The sequence below is a fragment of the Ovis canadensis genome, chromosome 2 (assembly GCF_042477335.2).
Source record: "Ovis canadensis isolate MfBH-ARS-UI-01 breed Bighorn chromosome 2, ARS-UI_OviCan_v2, whole genome shotgun sequence".
In the NCBI taxonomy this organism is placed as follows: Eukaryota; Metazoa; Chordata; class Mammalia; order Artiodactyla; family Bovidae; genus Ovis; species Ovis canadensis.
Window position 1 is genome coordinate 52,694,855 of NC_091246.1, and position 20,614 is coordinate 52,715,468.

The following is a 20,614-nucleotide window of genomic DNA, read 5'->3' on the forward strand; positions in this document are numbered from 1 at the left end:
ATACTCTCAACAAAAAATAATGATTTCTTTTACAGATGCTTCAAGCATGTTCTGTTCAGCACTTGCCAGTACCGTATGCTGCATTTCCACCCCTTATTTCCAGTGATCCGTTTATTTTACATCCTCCCCATCTTTCTCCTCATCATCCTCCTCATTTGCCACCTCCAAGCCAGTTTGTCCCTTTCCAAACACAGCAGTCACGATCGGTACGTATCTTTTTTGTCTTTTAACTTTTACAGAATGTTTAGATATAAAAGACAGATTAATTTAATAGATGTTTAAGTTATCATTTAAAAATTGTAACTATGACACTTTCCTGGTTCTTAAAAGAACTAAGAATCCCCACACATAGAGATATATATAAGCAGTAATTGTACCTACAGTTACTTGGTTTATTAAGTTTTTCTCGTTATTTTATATGAAACTTGTCTAATCAAATTTATTCTTTTGTATCTGCAATCCTTTGGAAATTGAATCTGGAAAAAACAGAGTTCTAGTTTTTCCTTTCATACGTTTCTAAAATGGGAAAATGAAAATATTATAAAAATGTTTATACTTGTTAGAATAATATTTATATTAATTTAAGCAAGTAAGTAATCCTTTGAACCTCAATTGTTTTTTTCCAAAGTCTGGCTTTATGCTGTGTTCTGATGAAAAGTAGGTGAGATACTGTTAGCATAGTTCACTCTGTACTGGAGCTGGAATATAGCTGAGAAGCATAATATTTCCAGGGCCTGGAGGGATCAGTTGGAGGAAACACACAGGAAGAAGACCCCATTGTATTCTAGACAGGCCAAGTTGAACATCTGAACCATGATTAAAGGAGAATAAGGGAGAGAACATATGGAAATGCTTTGAGTGGAAATGGCCTTGTGAATGGAGCTTGATGGTTTACCCTAACAGAGCCTGACCATGCTTTACTTAGGATTTATACACCATGCTTAGTCTCAAGAAGAGGTGAGATACGAGCTTACTTGGCTGCTTTCCTGAAAACTAGGAGCCAATTATGACAGAAGTTTGGCTAATCTGAAAAGTTGAAACTACTCCCACAAGAAAATCTTTTATTAGAAGCAGGACAGGATTCATGCCAGGATGTTCCTTAGGAAGCTTCCAGTACCTGGGAATTCAAGGTTAAAACTAAATTTAGCCATCATACAAGCATACATAAGCTTCCAAAGTAACTGTTAGCAGTTACTTGTATTTGAATAATGTGTTGCTATTCTCTTAACTGTGGGAAGAAGTTAGACTAACATTTAAGAATACATGTTCCCAAGAGATCAGATTGAAAACATCAGCCCCAAAATGTGTACACAGATGTTCATAGCAGCATTATTCCTAATAGCCATAAGTAGAAACATTCCAGTGTCCATTAACTGATGAGTAGATAAACAAGGCATGGTATATGTATCCAGTAGATGACCATCCAACTCCAAAAAGAACAAAGTACTAATATACAAACTACAAGATGAATGAACCTTGAAACCATGCTAAGTGAAAGAAGCCAGATACAAGGGCCACATCCTGCGTGATTCCATATATATGAGATGTCCAAAATAAGCAAATGTATAGAAATATAAAGTACATTAGCAGTTGTCTAGAACTTGGGAAGGACTGAGGGAAATTAGATAGTGGTGATGATTGTACAACTCTTGTGAAGATACTAAAATCCACTGAATTGTACCCCTTAGCAGGGTGAATTTTATCTCAAGCTTTTTTTTTTTTTTTTTAAGATTGAAGGGAGGGGGCAACATAGGCTATGTGCTTTGCAAAGCACTGTGTGCTTTCTGAACATTGTCTTGGTGTTCAAATCACACTTTGGAAGTAGGCTGTGAACATGTCAGTTCTACAGATGACAGATTAAGTAAGGTTCAGTTATGTAATTTCTATAAGAGCCACAGGGCTCATTATTTACAGCACCAAGAGTTTGTCTAGTGCCAAAGCCCATAAGGTTTCTACTATAAAATAACTTCCTGCTGTGTTCTAAACTATTTAGCCCTAGTTCCCATTTACAGTGCACACCATCTTTGATTTCATCTGTTAAAGGTCGTGTCTGAAATTGATGTAGTTCAGTGTGCTTTGACTTAAGTAACTTCAACTTTTATGTAACTGGTTTACTACATGACTTTTTGTCTTTCCTTATATCATTTTTAAGGGAAAGTTCAAATAGTGAAAGAAATGTATCCTTTAGTGAATAGTGGAAATGTGTAATAACATGTTTTGAGAGATTTTCTTATTGAAATTCAGTTAAAGGCAGTAAGATTTTACTGTAGGCTATATGTCCACATGTATGAATTTAGATTGATGTGAACATCAGGAAATGCATGACCCAAAAGATACCTTTGGGTTTTTTAAATTTTTATTATAAAGCACAGTCTGTCTGTCTAAACACTGGAAGTATATTTGTTTGCTTTCCCCCCCCCCCAGCCTCTGCAAAGGATAGAAAATGAAGTGGAACTCTTAGGAGAACATCTTCCTGTGGGAGGTTTTACTTACCCTCCATCTGCCCATCCCCCGACATTACCTCCATCAGCTCCTTTGCAGTTCCTAACACATGATCCTTTGCATCAGGAGGTTTCGTATGGAGTAGTAAGTTTTCATTCATTGTTATTAAGTTATTGCTTGCTTTGGTAACTAACTTGTTTTGAGTTCTGCTTCAGTATAACTCTACATGTTTCAAATTTTAAATGTATTCTTGCAGTCAGTTGGAAAATTGTGTTTAGAAGCACACCTAAGAGTATTCTTGTTTTAAACTAGTTGCTGCACCTTTGTTAACATTTAAGAAATACTAAATACCCTTGAACAATAACCTAGGTTTTTAAAAAAGAAGAGCCTTTATTCAGCACCTGAAAAAGTTGTGGATATGGAATGATCTTAAATTGTCTTAACATTCTTTCTCTACAGCCTTATCCTCCATTTATGCCTCGGAGGCTCACAGGACGCAGTAGATACAGATCCCAGCAGCCCATACCACCACCCCCCTACCATCCCAGCTTACTACCATATGTGTTGTAAGTTCTGTCTTATTTTTTAATGAGTTCTGAGTTTTGACACCCTTGAGATACTCTTCCCTTTATGAACAGTTTTATGTGTCTTAGATACTTGTTTTTATTTGATGTTAAGAGGTTGGGGTGGGGGTCCATTGAGCAAGGTCAGGGGAGAAGTGGGGGCAGGGGTGCACCAGAAGTCAGGTAGAGAAGCTTAAATGGTTTGCCTCTTTCACAGGAGGCATCACTTGCCGCTTTCCATGGTTATCTAGCACTTAATGCTGCCACTTCTCTCAAGGGAAGTGAGAGAGAGAAGTTATATCTGTGCCTTAGAAATACTCTGCTAGGATTAGATTTGTAACAGACACACCCATAGGTGAAACATCATAGTTCTTTTTATCTTTCTCGTGAAGTGAAGTCTAGAATTAGGTGATTCAGACATGGTCTGTTAGCTCCATAGCTCAGGAATGGGTCTGCCATCCTCAAAATTTTATGGCTTCCTTGCCTGGAAAATCCCATGGACAGAAGAGCCTGGTGGGCTGGAGTCCATGGGGTCGCTAAGAGTTGGACATGACTGAGCGACTTCACTTTCACTTTTCACTTCCATGCATTGGAGAAGGAAGTGGCAACCCACTCCAATGTTCTTGCCTGAAGAATCCCAGGGATGGGGGAGGCTGGTGGGCTGCAGTCTTTGGGGTCGCACAGAGTCGGACACGACTGAAGCGACTTAGCAGCAGCAGCAGCTGCATGATATAAGATGACTTCTCAGGCTCTGGCCATCACATCCACATTCTAGCTAGCAAAAATGAAACCGAATCTCTCTGCCTACCCGCTTCCTCTCAAGGATAATTCCTAGAAGTTGCATGTATGACTCCTGCTGAGATCCTAATGGTTAGAATCTAGACCCATGTCTGTAAGTACTTCTAAAAAGGCTAGGGAATGTTGTTTTTATACCAGAGGGCTATATGCCTATATCATAGTATTTTGAAAATTGTATCTTTATTATCTTAAAAACAGATACTATAAATCTCCCAATTTTGTTCTTAAACTGATTTTATTTAAAGTCTTTTGCATGTCTATATAAATTTTAAAACCAGTTTCTACTTGAAAAAAGCTGGAATTTGGTAGGGATTACATGAAATCTATAGATGAGTTTTGAAAGGGAATTGACATCTTTAACAATATTGAATCTTCTGACCTACTTATATGGTATATTTCTCTCTCTATTACCTTCTCAAATTTGTCCTAGCAGTATTTTTACAATTTTTATTTTACAGGTCTTGCACATGTTTTGTTAAATTCATCTGTAATATTTCATGTTTTTTTTTATGCTGTTGCAAATGATATTCTTTTAATGTCAGTTTTTAATTGTTTATTGCTGGTAAAATCAGTTTCTTTAAAGGGTTGTCACTGATCAACACTGACCATTCTTTATCTCTGTAGCACTGGCCATGTTCTTCTCATCCTATTCATTGATATAATTCATTAATGTATCAATCCTTGTGTTGGTTATTTTCACTGCAGATCAATGCTTCCAGTGCCACCTGCAGTGGGCCCAACTTTCAGCTTTGAATTGGATGTGGAAGATGGAGAAGTAGAAAATTATGAGGTTAGTAGATGAACTGTGAGTTGATTTGGGGAACTTTGTATGCATAAAAATACTGTACTACTCAACTCATTCATCTAATTAAACACTAGGTAAATCCATTGTATATTTCAAGATACAAATATGTCAAAAATTATTTCAACATGTACCACACAGTTATGATAACAAGATAGACTGGTGTTCTCTATTAGAATTACATACAATTTCTGTGAGAGAATGTAAATGAGAAAATGATGAATTATGATTGGATGTTCTGAAAACATTTTGCGGCCACAGAAGTGTGAACAGTCAGTTCCTGAGGGATGGGAAAGCTTTTTCATGCCTAAGATTGAGGCAGGGAAATGCTGGATATTCTTGAGGAAGAACATAATATCTGGCTAAAGTGAGAGGAGAAACTGGAGATTTGATTGAAAAACTCAGCTGGTTGTATTTGAGTGCCCTGTGCTTTCCCTGGTACAGAATGAACATAATTTTGAATATTATGAGAGGAAGGAGCCACTAAATATTTTGGTGTTTATCGATCAGATTGCTGTCTTAAAGAGTCAGAATTAGTAGCATGAAGAAATAGATGAAGTGGTTCAGAGTTGGTGGCGGGGTAACCAATTTTTACCAGATAGTAAATTATAAAACCATGCAAGTTCTGAACTATGAAAACTTGAAGTAGAAGAGAATACACTTTGAAAAACATTTTAACACTAGAATCAACAGGATTTGATCATTGAATGGTTTATGGTACTGTCAGGGTTGTGAGTGGGAGGGTTGCAGAGAAGATGCTCTGCAAAAGGACTGCAATAGCTCATGAAGAGGGCTGACTCCAAGATGCCAGGGAAAATAGACAATACCACTTAATGTAGATGATGTTGACATTGTTACATTATTTGAGGTTTGGAGTACAGTGGTCAGTTAAAGGGTTGGAAGACATGTTTGGATCTGGAAATGTTGAATGTGAGTGTGACTTTGTCTGGGTACTGCTGGCTGGCTACTGCTTAGCCCAGCCTCACTCAATCTCTATACAATATAAATATTGAAACAGGTTTTTTGTTATTTGTTTTTAGGTAAATGGAATCTGGGTACAGAGAGGAAAGACACACACAATCTCACAGCATCCCTCCCCCTTTTTAATGCATGTGGAAGAAATCAGGCCAAATGCTATATTCTTTTGTCGTTTTTAAAATGCTATTACGTTACTTTCTGCATGTACAGTCACACTTCAGTGTCCTTCGGATTCCAGTCTCAGATTTCTTGAGAAATGGGCTATAATAATTTTATGTTTCTACACTGTTTATGCTAGTTTTGAACAGAGTAGTAAGAAAAGGAGTTGGTGATCCTTTAGGCATTCTGTACTAAAATTATCATAAGTCATATTGCTGAAAGCAAGACAGCTCTCTTGTTAAACAGATCATATACATATCAGTGGTAAAAACTGTGATACCATCCCAGTAAAAGAAAAATATTTTGTGTTTGGCGTTAGAGTCTCTTTCTGAATTATATTTGGGGTTGACTATGTTTAATCTTCTGCAAAGTCGTACTTTAATCCAGTCAAGAACGTATTTGCTGTTTGTGGTTTTATTGCATAGTGTGCATGCCTCCAGCACTCCCTGTTCCAGAGTACTCATCATTTTTTGAGTCTCTCCTGTGTATCCTTGCTTCAGTGCCTTTACTCCCCTTGATTCTTCTTAAGAACTCTGCCCACTTCTTGCACATGGCTGTCTTTCAAGACCCAGCTAACGCTGCCTCTGTGATAGGCATTTCTGGTCTATCCCCAGGTCTGTATGAGTCTCTCTCCTTCTTGCCCTCATAGGTGTTATACAACTATGCCTAATTATTATGTCCTGCCTTCAGTTGTCTTGCCTTCTGATCATGTAGATTTGTTAAGGGCTCAATATAATTTTACTCTCCATCCAATAAGGCCTTAACATAGTAGTCATAAATTGTATTAGTTGACCTAAGTGTCCTGTAGAATATAAAATAGAGGTATAAAAGATATATCACCTATATCATAAATTTTATAGCTAATTGTAGTCAGCATCGATAAAATTTAACAAGTTACCATCTATTTAGCATTTAGAGACACTGAGGGGCATGCATGGGGAATGGGGACAGGGTCTTTTAGGTGACCCATTTCTCCAAACAAAGCTGTACCAGAAGTAGCAGCAGTTACTACAGCACTGATTATTGAGTCTACAGAAAGTTCAACTTACTCCTCTCATTGTCCATCAATGTTTCTTTGTTACCTATTCTCTTAACCAGTGGTAGCCTTAAAAGAGGGGGTGGGGCAAGCAACCTGTACATGGCTGCCTGATTATAGAAAGCAAACGAACAGTTAGAACTATGGAAAACCAGGAAAATGGAGGGACTAGGGTAAAATCAATAAACATAATAGCTACAATGTGTTGAAACTTAGCACCTGAGTTAAAATCCATGAGTTCATGAGTGATACTTCAAAAAAAAAAAAACAATAGAAAATAAATTCGTTGGTCTTATCCTTCCTATTTCATATAAATTATGCAACTAAGTATAGTTTGATATGAGGCAGTTGATTAATATAAGAAGCATTTTATCTAATAAAGAGTAATAGAATATTACAATTTTTAATTAATGGATCCTAGGCAGTGTTCATCAGTGCTAACATAAAAACAAGACATGCTGAGCTGTATGATGGAAATAGTAAAACCTTCCAAATTTTAGGAAGTAGAGGGGACAAGGAATGTATTAAACCACAGGAATTGGTGTGGGGAGGTTCAGTCAGCAAAATTCAGACTGGGAACTTCTGCAGGCCATTGACCTGGTTTCTGTAACAAATATAAGAGTAAAAATAGATACTTGAGACATCAGGCGTTGGTAACATGGGTTTATTTGGATCCTAATTTGAATAAACTATTTCAAAGAGTATTGAAAATAATTGAAACAATCAAAGATATTTAACATTAAGGAATTACTAGTTTGGAGAGTGTAATGCTGTTACTGTTGTTATATTTTAAATAGTCATTTAGTTTTTAAAGTGCTGGTGGTTCTCAAACTGGGGACAGTTTTATCCCTTAAAAGGTATTTAGCAAAGTCTGGAGATAATTTTGTATAGACCATCACACATGGGCTAAGTTGCTTCAGTCATGTCTGACTCTTGGCAATCCTCCTTGCCAGGCTCCTCAGTCCATGCGATTCTACTGGAGTGGATTGCCATTCCCTCCTCCAGGGGATCTTCCAGATCCAGGGATTGAATCCGCGGCTCCTGCATTACAGGCAGATTCTTCAGTGCTGAGCCACTGCAGATATTGTAAAGACGAGTGTTACTGCTGAACATCCTACAGTGCATAGGACAACCCCCTACAACAGAACTGTACCCAAGCCTCAAGTGTCCAAAATACTGAGGTTCACGGACTGCCTTAAACATAAAAGCAGAACTATTTTACCGGTGAAATACGATGTTTTAGGTTTCTTTAAAATAATGTGGGTGTAGGAGTGGACAGTGAAAAATGAAATAAAATTAGCCATGAACTGTTGAGCCTGGGTAATGGGCATATGGAATTAATTTCTTTATACTATTTTTCTACTTCAGTATATATTTACAATTTTATCCATAATAAAGCTAGTTTTAGAAATATATATGTTGGAATATAAAATTCAAAGGAGGATATGCAGATATGTCTTTCTTTTCCTTTGTAGGCCCTGTTAAACCTAGCAGAGCGACTGGGAGAGGCCAAGCCTCGAGGACTGACTAAAGCAGATATTGAACAACTTCCTTCTTACCGGTTCAATCCTAACAACCACCAGTCAGAACAGACTTTGTAAGTACATTTTTCTGACATCTTTCTGTATTAAATTTCCTTTTCCACCTTCATGAAATAAAAGCTTGAAAGTCAAAGATAACTTGATGAAGGTAAGTTATGACTGTTTTCATAGTCTAAGCTTGTGCTGTCCAATAAGATAGCTGTTAAAATTTTTAGTTGTGCTAGCCAGTGATGCTATATCAGAAGATATAGGTATATGGCGTTTCTGTCACCTGAGAATGTTCTAGACAGTGCTATTCTGGATTTTTATGTTGCCTACAAATCTTACGGTTTTTAACTCTAGAATGTTTTATATTAGATCGAAAAGTCTCATACCTGTAAAATTTGAGGGATTTACCTAAAGATTCTGCTTATTATAGCATCTTTCTTAATAGCAACTACTGAGATACAGTTCGCATGTAAAGTGTACAATCCAGGGGGTGGTCCTAAGATGGCAGAGGAATAGGACGGGGAGACCACTTTCTCCCCCACAAATTCATCAAAAGAACATTTAAACGCTGAGTAAATTCCACAAAACAACTTCTGAATGCCGGCAGAGGACATCAGGCACCCAGAAAAGCAGCCCATTGTCTTCGAAAGGAGGTAGGAAAAAATATAAAAGACAAAAAAAGAGACAAAAGAGGTAGGGACAGAGCTCTGTCCCGGGAAGGGAGTCTTACAAAGAGACAAGTTCCAAAAACCAGGAAACACTCTCACTGCTGAGTGTGGCAAGCCTTGGAAGTACAGAGGGCAACATAACAGGGAGGAAAAATAAATAAATAATTAAAGCCCACAGATTACGAGCCCAGTGGTAACTCCCCCAGCAGAGAAGCAGTGCAGATGCCTGCACCTGCCACTAGCAAGTGGGGGCTGGGCAGGGAGGCACGGGCTGCATTGCTTAGAGTAAGGATCTGGCCTGAATGCCCCGAGGGCAATCTGAGTGAACTAACTTGGGCTAGCAAACCAGACTGTGAGATAGCTACCATGTGAAAAGCCCTAAGACACCGCCAGGCCTGCGCACAAAACAAAGGACTGAACAGAACTAGCCAGCTGCAGACCATCCCCCTCCGGTGGCAGGCAGCCAGAGCCGGAAGGGGGGCAATCGCAGCCCCACAGAGACATTATCTACCAAACTGCAAGCAGGCTTCTTTGCTAACTAAGATATCTTGGGGTCCTGGACAGTCAACATCCGCCTGAGAAGGTGTGCCAGTTGTACACCCAGCAAACTGAGTGGCAGGGACGGGGGAGGTGGTAAGTCGCATTGGCCGTGCTTGCCAAACACCTCATCACCTGAGCTGCTCGGACCTGGGAAGGGCACAAAACGCAGGCAAGTCTGCGCCTTTGAGGACTGCCCGAGTGCCTGAACCTGACTGGCTTAGACCTGGGAGGTACATGCAGCCCAGGGCCAGCCTTGGACAGTTCCCGGCAGAGCAACCTAGAGCCTGAGCAGTGTGGGCAGGGAGGGCACATGCACCGTGAGCGGGGGCAGGCCCAGTGTGGCTGAGGCACTGCGAGCACTCCGCCAGTGTTATTTGTTTGCAGCATCCCTCCCTCCCCACAGCGTGACTGAACAAGTGAGCCTAAAAAAGTGTCCACCACCTCCCCCTTTTTATCAGGGAGGAAATCAGACACTGAAGAGACCAGCAAACAGAAGAAGCTAAAACAGAGGGAACTGCCTTGAAAGTGACAGGTGCAATAGATTAAAACCCTGTTGTTAGTACTGACTACATAGGAAGGGGCCTATAGATCTCGATAAATATAAGCCGGACCAAGGAACTATCCGAAAATGAACTGACCCCACACTGCCCACAACACCACCAGAGAAAGTCCTAGATATATTTTTACTATTTTTATGATCTTTTTTTTTTTTTAACTTTTAAGTCCTCTATTACTCCTTTAATTTTCACTTTTATAACCTACTATTTGCAAAAAAAAGACCCTGTATTTTAAAGTAAACTTCATATATATATATATATTTGACTTTTTTTTCTTTCTTCTTTTCTTTAATATTGTATTTTTGAAATTCCAAACTCTAGATTTTTAATCTTTGCTTTTTGGTATTTGTTATCAATTTTGTACCTTTAAGAACCCAATCTTCAGTACCCATTTTTACTTGGGAGTGAGATTACTGGCTTGACTGCTCTCTCCCCCTTTGGACTCTCCTTTTTCTCCACCAGGTCACCTGTGTCTCCTCCCTACCCCCTCTCTTCTCTACCCAACTCTGTGAATCTCTGTGTGTTCCAGATGGTGGAGAACACTTAGGGAACTGATCACCAGCTGGATCTGGCTCTCTGCTTTTGATTCCCCCCTTTTATCCTTCTGGCCACCTCTGTCTCCTTCCTTCCTCTTCTCTTCTCTGTATAACTCCGTGAACATCTCTGAGCAGACCAGTTGTGGAGTGCACATAAGGAAATGATTACTGGCTAGCTTGCTCTCTTGTCTATCGATTCCACCTCATCTCATTTGGGTCACCTCTGACTCCCTCCTCCCTCTTCTCTTCTCCATGTAACTCTATGAACCTCTCTGGGTGTCCCTCACTGTGGAGAAACTTTTCATCTTTAACCGAGATGTTTTATCAACAGTGCTGTATAGAAGAAGTCTTGAGACTACTTCTGTAAGTAAAAATAAGACTGAAAACCAGAAGCAGGAGGCTTAAGTCCAAATCCTGAGAACACCAGAGAACTCCTGACTCCAGGGAACATTAATTGACAGGAGCTCATCAAACGCCTCCATACCAACTCTGAAACCAAGCACTACCCAAGGGCCAACAAATTCCAGAGCAAGACATACCATGCAAATTCTCCAGCAACACAGGAACACAGCCCTGAGCTCCAATATACAGGCTGCCCAAAGTCACTCCAAAACCATTGACATCTCATAACTCATTACTGGACACTTCATTGCACTCCAGAGAGAAGAAATCCAGCTCCACCCACCAGAACACCGACACAAGCTTCCCTAACCAAGAAACCTTGATAAGCCACCCGTACACGAGGAGACTCCACAATAAAGATAACTCCACAAACTGCCAGAATACGGAAAGCCCACACCAAACACAGAAATATAAACAAGATGAAGAGAAAGAGGAATACCCAGCAGTTAAAGGAACAAAATAAATGCCCACCAAACCAAAGAGGAAGAGATAGGAAATCTACCTGATAAAGAATTCCAAATAATGATAGTGAAAATGATCCAAAATCTTGAAATAAAAATGGAATCACAGATAAATAGCCTAGAGACAAGGATTGGGAAGATGCAAGAAAGTTTTAACAAGGACCTATAAGAAATAAAAAAGTCTATATATAATGAATAATGCAATAAATGAGATCAAAAAAAGTCTTGAGGCAACAAATAGTAGAAAAACAGAGGCAGAAGATAGGACTAGTGAAGTAGAAGATAGAATGGTAGAAATAAATGAATCAGAGAGGGAAAAAGAAAAACGAATTAAATGAGGACAATCTCAGAGACCTCCAGGACAGTGTTACACACCCCAACATTCAAATCATAGGAGTCCTAGAAGAAGACAAAAAGAAAAGACCATGAGAAATTACTTGAGGAGATAATAGTTGAAAACTTCCCTAAAATGGGAAAGGAAATAATCACCCAAGTCCAAGAAACCCAGAGAGTCCCAAACAGGATAAACCCAAGGTGAAACACCCCAAGACACATATTAATCAAATTAACAAAGATCAAACACAAAGAACAAATATTAAAAGCAGCAAGGGAAAAACAACAAATAACACACAAGGGGATTCCCATAAGGATAACAGCTGATCTTTCAATAGAAACTCTTCAGTCCAGGAGGGAATGGCAAGACATACTTAAAGTGATGATAGAAAATAACCTACAGCCCAGATTACTGTACCCAGCAGGGATTTCATTCAAATATGAAGGAGAAATCAAAAGCTTTACAGACAAGCAAAAGCTGAGCGAAATCAGCACCACCAAACCAGCTCTCCAACAAATGCTAAAGGATCTTCTCTAGACAGGAAACACAAAAAGGGTGTATAAACTCCAACCCAAAACAATAAAGTAAATGGCAACGGGATCATACTTATCAATAATTACCTTAAATGTAAATGGGTTGAATGCCCCAACCAAAAGACAAAGACTGGCTGAATGGATACCAAAACAAGACCCCTATATATGTTGTCTACAAGAGACCCACCTCACAACAGGGGACACATACAGACTGAAAGAAGGGCTGGAAAAATATATTCCATGCAAATAGAGACCAAAAGAAAGTAGGAGTAGCAATACTCATATCATAAAGTAGACTTTAAAACAAAGGCTGTGAAAAAAGACAAGGCCACTACATAATGTTCAAAGGATCAATCCAAGAAGATATAACAATTATAAATATATATGCACCCAACATAAGAGCACCACAATATGTAAGACAAATGCTAACAAGTATGAAAGGGGAAATTAACAATAACAATAATAGTGGGAGACTTTAATTACCCCACTCACACTTACGGATAGATCAACTAAACAGAAAACTAACAAGGAAACACAAACTTTAAATGATACAATAGACCAGTTAGACCTAATTGATAGCTATAGGACATTTCACCACAAGACAATAAACTTCACCCTTTTCTCAAGTGCACACAGAACCTTCTCCAGAATAGATCACATCCTGGGCCATAAATCTAGCCTTGGTAAATTCAAAAAAATTGAAATCATTCCAAGCATTGTTTCTGACCACAATGCAGTAAGATTAGATCTCAATTACAGGAGAAAAACTATTGAAAATTCCACCATATGGAGGCTGAACAACACGCTGCTGAATAACCAACAAATCACAGAAGAAATCAAAAAAGAAATCAAAATATGCATAGAAACGAATGAAAATGAAAACAACCAAAAACCTGTGGGATACTATAAAAGCCATGCTAAGGGGAAAGTTCATAGCAATACAGGCATATCTCAAGAAACAAAGAAGTCAGATAAATAACGTAAAGCAACTAGAAAAGGAAGAAATGAAGAACCCAGGGTTAGTAGAAGGAAAGAAATCTTAAAAATTAGGGCAGAAATAAATGCAAAAGAAAGAAAAGAGACCATAGCAAAAATCAACAAAGCCAAAAGCTGGTTCTTTGAAAGGATAAATAAAATTGACAAACCATTAGCCAGACTCATCAAGAAACAAAGGGAGAAAAATCAATAAAATTAGAAATGAAAATGGAGAGATCACAACAGACAACACAGAAATACAAAGGATCATAAGAGACTACTATCAGCAATTATATGCCAATAAAATGGACAACGTGGAAGAAATGGACAAATTCTTAGAAAAGTACAACTTTCCAAAACTGAACCAGGAAGAAATAGAAAATCTTAACAGACCCATCACAAGCACAGAAATTGAAACTGTAATCAGAAACCTTCCAGCAAACAAAAGCCCAGGTCCAGACAGCTTCACAGCTGAATTCTACCAAAAATTTAGAGAAGAGCTAACACCTATCCTACTCAAACTCTTCCAGAAAATTGTAGGGGAAGGTAAACTTCCAAACTCATTCTATGAAGCCACCATCACCCTAATACCAAAACCTGAAAAAGATGCCACAAAAAAAGAAAACCACAGGCCAATATCACTGATGAACATAGATGCAAAAATCCTTAACAAAATTCTAGCAATCAGAATCCAACAACACGTTAAAAAGATCATACACCATGACCAAGTGGGCTTTATCCCAGGGATGCAAGGATTCTTCAATATCCACAAATCAGTCAACGTAATACACCACGTTAACAAATTGAAAAATAAAATCCATATGATTACCTCAATAGATGTAGAGAAAGCCTTTGACAAAATTCAACATCCATTTATGATTAAAAACTCTCCAGAAAGCAGGAATAGAAGGAACATACTTCAACATAATAAAAGCTATATGTGACAAACCCACACCAAACGTTATCCTCAATGGTGAAAAATTGAAAGCATTTCCCCTAAAGTCAGGAACAAGACAAGGGTGCCCACTTTCACCACTACTATTCAACATAGTTCTGGAAGTTTTGGCCACAGCAATCAGAGCCAAAAAAAATAAAAGGAATCCAAATTGGAAAAGAAGTAAAACTCTCACTGTTTGCAGATGACATGATCCTCTACATAGAAAACCCTAAAGACTCCACCAGAAAATTACTAGAGCTAATCAATGAATATAGTAAAGTTGCTGGATATAAAATCAACACACAGAAATCCCTTGCATTCCTATACACTAATAATGAGAAAATAGAATGAGAAGGAAACAATTCCATTCACCATTGCAATGAAAAGAATAAAATATTTAGGAATATATCTACCTAAAGAAACTAAAGACCTATATATAGAAAACTATAACACTGGTGAAAGAAATCAAAGAGGACACTAATAGATGGGGAAATATACCGTGTTCATGGATTGGAAGAATCAATATAGTGAAAATGAGTATACTACCCAAAGCAATCTATAGATTCAATGCAATCCCTATCAAGCTCCCAATGGTATTTTTCATATAGCTAGAACAAATAATTTCACAATTTGTATGGAAATACAAAAAACCTCGAATAGCCAAAGCAATCTTGAGAAAGAAGAATGGAACTGGAGGAATCAACCTGCCTGACTTCAGGCTGTACTACAAAGCCACAGTCATCAAGACAGTATGGTACTGGCACAAAGACAGAAATACAGATCAATGGAACAAAATAAAAAGCCCAGAGACAAATCTACACACCTATGGACACCTTATCTTTGACAAAGGAGGCAAGAATATACAATGGATTAAAGACAATCTCTTTAACAAGTGGTGCTGGGAAAAGTAGTCAACCACTTGTTAAAAAATGAAACTAGAACACTTTCTAACACCATACACAAAAATGAACTCAAAATGGATTAAAGATCTAAATGTAAGACCAGAAACTATAAAACTCCTGGAGGAGAACATAGGCAAAACACTCTCTGACGTAAATCACAGCAGGATCCTCTATGACCCACCTCCCAGAATATTGGAAATAAACGCAAAAATAAACAAATGGGACCTAATTAAACTTAAAAGCTTCTGCACAACAAAGGAAACTATAAGCAAGGTGAAATGACAGCCTTTGGAATGAGAGAAAATAATAGCAAATGAAGCAACTGACAAACAGCTAATCTCAAAAATACACAAGCAAGTCCTCCAGCTCAATTCCAGAAAAATAAACCACCCAATCAAAAAATGGGCCAAAGAACTAGACATTTCTCCAAAGAAGACATACAGATGGCTAACAATCACACGAAAAGATCCTCAACATCACTCATTATCAGAGAAATGCAAATCAAAACCACAATGAGGTACCATTTCACACCAGTCAGAATGGCTGCGATCCAAAAGTCTACAAGCAATAAATGCTGGAGAGGGTGTGGAGAAAAGGGAACCCTCTTACACTGTTGGTGGGAACGCAAACTAGTACAGCCACTATCGAGAACAGTGTAGAGATTCCTTAAAAAACTGGAAATAGAACTGCCTTATGACCCAGCAATCCCACTGCTGGGCATACACACTGAGGAAACCAGAATTGAAAGAGACACGTGTGTACCCCAATGTTCATTGCAGCACTCAGTGTTCATTGCAGCACTGTTTATAATAGCCAGGACATGGAAGCAACCTAGATGTCCATCAGCAGATGAATGGATAAGAAAGCTGTGGTACATATACACAATGGAGTATTACTCAGCCATTAAAAAGAATATATTTGAATCAGTTCTAATGAGGTGGATGAAACTGGAGCCTATTATACAGAGTGAAGTAAGCCAGAAAGAAAAACACCAATACAGTATACTAATGCATATATATGGAATTTAGAAAGATAGTAATGATAACCCTGTGTGCGAGACAGCAAGAGACACAGATGTGTAGAACAGTCTTTTGGACTCTGTGGGAGAAGGAGAGGGTGGGATGATTTGGGAGAATGGCATTGAAACATGTATAATATCATATATGAAATGAATTGCCAGTCCAGGTTCAATGCATGATACTGGATGCTTGGGGCTGGTGCACTGGGACGACCCAGAGGGATGGTACGGAGAGGGAGGAGGGAGGGGGGTTCAGGATGGGGAACAGGTGTATACCTGTGGTGGATTCATGTTGATGTATCGCAAAACCAATACAATATTGTAAAGTAATTAACCTCCAATTAAAATAATATTAAAAATAAAGTGTACAATCTAGTGGTTTTTAAGTATATTAATAAAAGTTTTGCAACCATCATCACAGTCAAATTGATATCATTTTCATCATCCCTAGTAGAAATACCTTATCAATTAATAGCCACTCTCCATTTCTCCCCAACCCTCCAAAGCCCTGACTCAGCCCCCCACTAATTAACTTTTATCTCTATAGATTGGCCTGTTCTCGACATTTCATATAAATGGAACCAATATAACATGGGGTCTTTTGGGTCTGGCTTCTTTGATTTAGCATAATGTTTTCAAGGACCACCATATTGTAGCTTGTATCATTTCATTCCTAATGGGCCACACCGTTTTACATTCCCACCAGCAGTGTACAGAAGTTTCCTTTTCTCCACATCCTCACCAGTGCTTTTTATTGTCTGTCTTGATTTTAGCAGCCCTAGTGGGAGTGAAGTGTTATCTCTTAAGGTTTTGGTTTTCATTTTCCAGCTGGGCTAGTGATGTTGAGCTCTTACTATACTTACTGGCCATTTATGTATCTTCTTTGGAGAAATGTGTGTTCACATTTGTTTTTTTATTGAGTTGTAGGAGTTACTTATATTTTATATATATAGGTTCTTGTAAGACACATGATTTTCAAAAATATATGTAATTCTGTGAGTTGGTTGTCTTTTCACTCTAGATTTATAAAGCATCTTTAGTACCCCCCTTTATTTTAAAGGATAAAGTTCAATTTATCTGCCTGTTTTAGTTGTTGTTTCTTACGCTTTTGAACAATAGAATGGGAGAGACTAGAGATCTTGTCAAGAAAATTAGAGATACCAAGGGAACATTTCATGCAAAGATGGACTCAATAAAGGACAGAAATGGTAGGGACCTAACAGAAGCAGAAGATATTAAGAAGAGGTTGCAAGAATACACAGAAGAGCTGTACAAAAACGATCTTCACGACCCAGATAGTCACAATGGTGTGATCACTCACCTAGAGCCAGACATCCTGGAATGTGAAGTCAAGTGGGTCTTTCACTACGAACAAAGCTAGTGGAGGTGATGGAATTCCAGCTGAGCTATTTCAAATCTTAAAAGAAGATGGTGTGAAAGTGCTGCACTCAGTATGTCAGCAAGTTTGGAAAACTCAGCAGTGGCCACAAGACTAGAGAAAGGTCAGTTTTCATTCTAATCCCAAAGAAAGACAATGGCAAAAAATGCTCAAACTACCACACAATTGCACTCATCTCACATGCTAGTAAAGTAATGCTCAAAATTCTCCAAGCCAGGCTTCAACAGTACATGGACCGTGAACTTCCAGATGTTCAAGATGGATTTAGAAAAGGCAGAGGAACCAGAGATCAAATTGCCAACATCTGTTGGATTATTGAAAAGGCAAGAGAGTTCCAGAAAACCATTACTTCTGCTTTATTGACTGCACGAAAGCCTTTGACTGTGTGGATCACAACAAACTGTGTAAAATTCTTCAAGAGATGGGACTACCAGACCACCTGAGCTGCCTCCTGAGAAATCTGTATGCAGGTCAGGAAGGAATAGTTAGAACTGGACATGGAACAACAGACTGCTTCCAAATCAGGAAAGGAGTATGTCAAGGCTGTATATTGTCACCCTGCTTATTTAACTTATATGCAGAGTATATCATGAGAAACGCTGGGCTGGATGAAGCACAAGCTGGAATCAAGATTGCCAGAAGTATCAATAACCCCAGGTACGCTGATAACACCACCCTTATGGCAGAAAGTGAAGAAGAATTAAAGAGCCTCTTGATGAAAATGAAAGAGGAGAGTGAAAAAGTTGGCTTAATGCTCAACATTCAGAAAACGAAGATCATGGCATCTGGTCCCATCATTTCATGTCAAGTAGATGGTGAAACAGTGGAAACCATGAGAGACTTTATTTTGGGGGCCTTCAAAATCACTGCAGATGGTGACTGCAGCCATGAAGTTAAAGACGCTTGCTCCTTGGAAGAAAAGTTATGACCAACCTAGAAAGCTTATTCAAAAGCAGAGACATTACTTTGCCAACAAAGATCCGTCTAGTCAAAGCTATGGTTTTTCCAGAAGTCATGTATGGATGTCAAAGTTGACCATAAAGAAGGCTGAGCACCAAAGAATTGATGCTTTTGAACTGTGGTGTTGGAGAAGACTCTTGAGAGTTCCTTGGACAGCAAGGAGATTCAGCCTGTCCATCCTAAAGGAAATCAGTCCTGAATATTCGTTGGAAGAACTGATGCTAAAGCTGAAACTCCAATACTTTGGCCAGCTGATGTTAAGAACTGACTCATTGGAAAAGACCCTGATGCTGGGAAAGATTGAAGGCAGGAGGAGAAGGGGACGACAGAAGATGAGATGGTTGGATGGCATCACCGACTCAATGGGCATGAGTTTGAGTAAACTCTGGGAGTTGGTGATGGACAGAGAGACCTGGTGTGTTGCAATCCATGGGGTCACAAAGAGTTGGACACGACTGAGCGACTGAATGGAACTGAACTGCCTATTCCAAGGTCATGAAGATCTACACTTGTATTTTCTTTAAGAGCTGAATAGTTTTTAGCTCTTACATTTAATGGTTTTTCATTTTTTAGTTAATTTCATATATTGTGTGAGGTAGGAGTCCAACTACATTCTTTTGCATATGAACGTCAAGCTGTTTCAACACTGTTGAATATAATAGTAGCTTCGGTATTACGGCTGGGTTGGATGTTAAACCAGAAATTTTCTTGATGATCTCTCACTAAGCAAAACAAAACACTCTTACTAAATGTCTTAACATCATGCTTGTTTAAAGGTATTTGATAGATTATTTTAGTTTTAAAATTTAGATGGTATTTTGATAAGTGAGATAGTAAATGGCTTTATGGTTTCTATAGTTGTAACAAAATAGAAACTACTTGGTTTTATGGTTAAACAATCTTTCTGGTTTATTTCAGGTGTGTAGTATGCATGTGTGATTTTGAGTCAAGGCAGCTACTTAGAGTTTTACCCTGTAACCATGAGTTCCATGCCAAGTGTGTCGACAAATGGCTTAAGGTAAAATGATGGCATCTGAAAAGAATGACATTGAATTTTCTCCTACTGATCATAGTCTGTGGTTTGGTGGAGGGTGATTAAATTGAAACACAGCTTTGATAATTCTGACCATTTTCTCCTTTGTGTATATGGGAGGGAAATTCCGAAGACACAAATTCTGATAGTATGCCAGAGTGAAATTATTTCAAGGACTTTAATATTAGGATAAAGGGACTTCACTGGAAGTCCAGGGTTAAGATTGCCTTCCAATGCAGGGGGCGCAGGTTCAATCCCTGGTTGGAGAGCTAAACACATGCCGTGGGATGTAGCCAAAAAAATTTTTTTTAATAGTAGGATGAAAATGTGATACAGTAAAATATCTTAAGTCAACTTTAGGGTTGGTTTGTTTTAGATTATTCTGAGTAGGAGATGATAATACTGGCTTAGATAACTTGACAGTTGGTGAGGAAGACAGATGAGTTAAAATAGAATCAGTCTTCCATATGAGCAGATTAACGGTACCTAGTTTTGTCCAAACTGAATCCTAAAGGTAAAGAATCTAAGCTTTCTAGAAAACGGAACTTATTATATATGCATAGCCCTGACACGTGAGAACAGGATGACCGGAAAAGCATGGGTTCCATGTGGCTGATGGCTAGAGTGTGAGGGAGAGTAGCAAGAGAAGGGGATTCAGAAGTAAAACCAGGAGTCAGCTTTTTGCGAAGTCACTGTGGAGTGTGCGAGAGTTTGGATTGGATCCTGAACGCACGTTTTAGAAAGATCACGGCTACTCTGGAGAAGGTAATAGAGGAGGCTGATGAAATAAGGACATACTGGGCCAGATGGAGAACAAATAGTAGAAGCTGGATGAAAAGAAGAGTACTTGACTCAAGAGCTATCATAATGTAGAAATGAGAGCATTTGATAAAAAATGCTTTGTAGAACATGAGAGCAGGTGTTGCTTATGTTTCTGATTTTAGCAGCACAACGAATGGTAGTGCCATTTGTTGAGATGGAGTTTTAATTTTAAGCCAGTTATTATATTTGTCTGAAGTGGTGATGGATAGTCTTATCTATGTTAAACCGAA

General features: G+C 38.6%; 1 protein-coding gene across 16 annotated transcripts in view; it reads left to right on the forward strand.

Moving 5' to 3' along the window:
* Window positions 1-20,614, forward strand: part of RNF38 (ring finger protein 38) — a 129,260-nt gene that overhangs the window by 105,020 nt on the left and 3,626 nt on the right. For 14 of the 16 annotated variants that reach the window (XM_069576163.1, XM_069576161.1, XM_069576162.1 and 11 more), the window contains 6 exons: window positions 36-206; window positions 2,425-2,586; window positions 2,902-3,008; window positions 4,509-4,593; window positions 8,254-8,375; window positions 19,448-19,547. In XM_069576163.1, coding sequence (XP_069432264.1) covers window positions 36-206; window positions 2,425-2,586; window positions 2,902-3,008; window positions 4,509-4,593; window positions 8,254-8,375; window positions 19,448-19,547 — 747 coding nt within the window. The remainder of the gene's footprint in view (window positions 1-35; window positions 207-2,424; window positions 2,587-2,901; window positions 3,009-4,508; window positions 4,594-8,253; window positions 8,376-19,447; window positions 19,548-20,614) is intronic. The other 2 variants (XM_069576164.1, XM_069576166.1) reach the window with 1 other exon arrangement.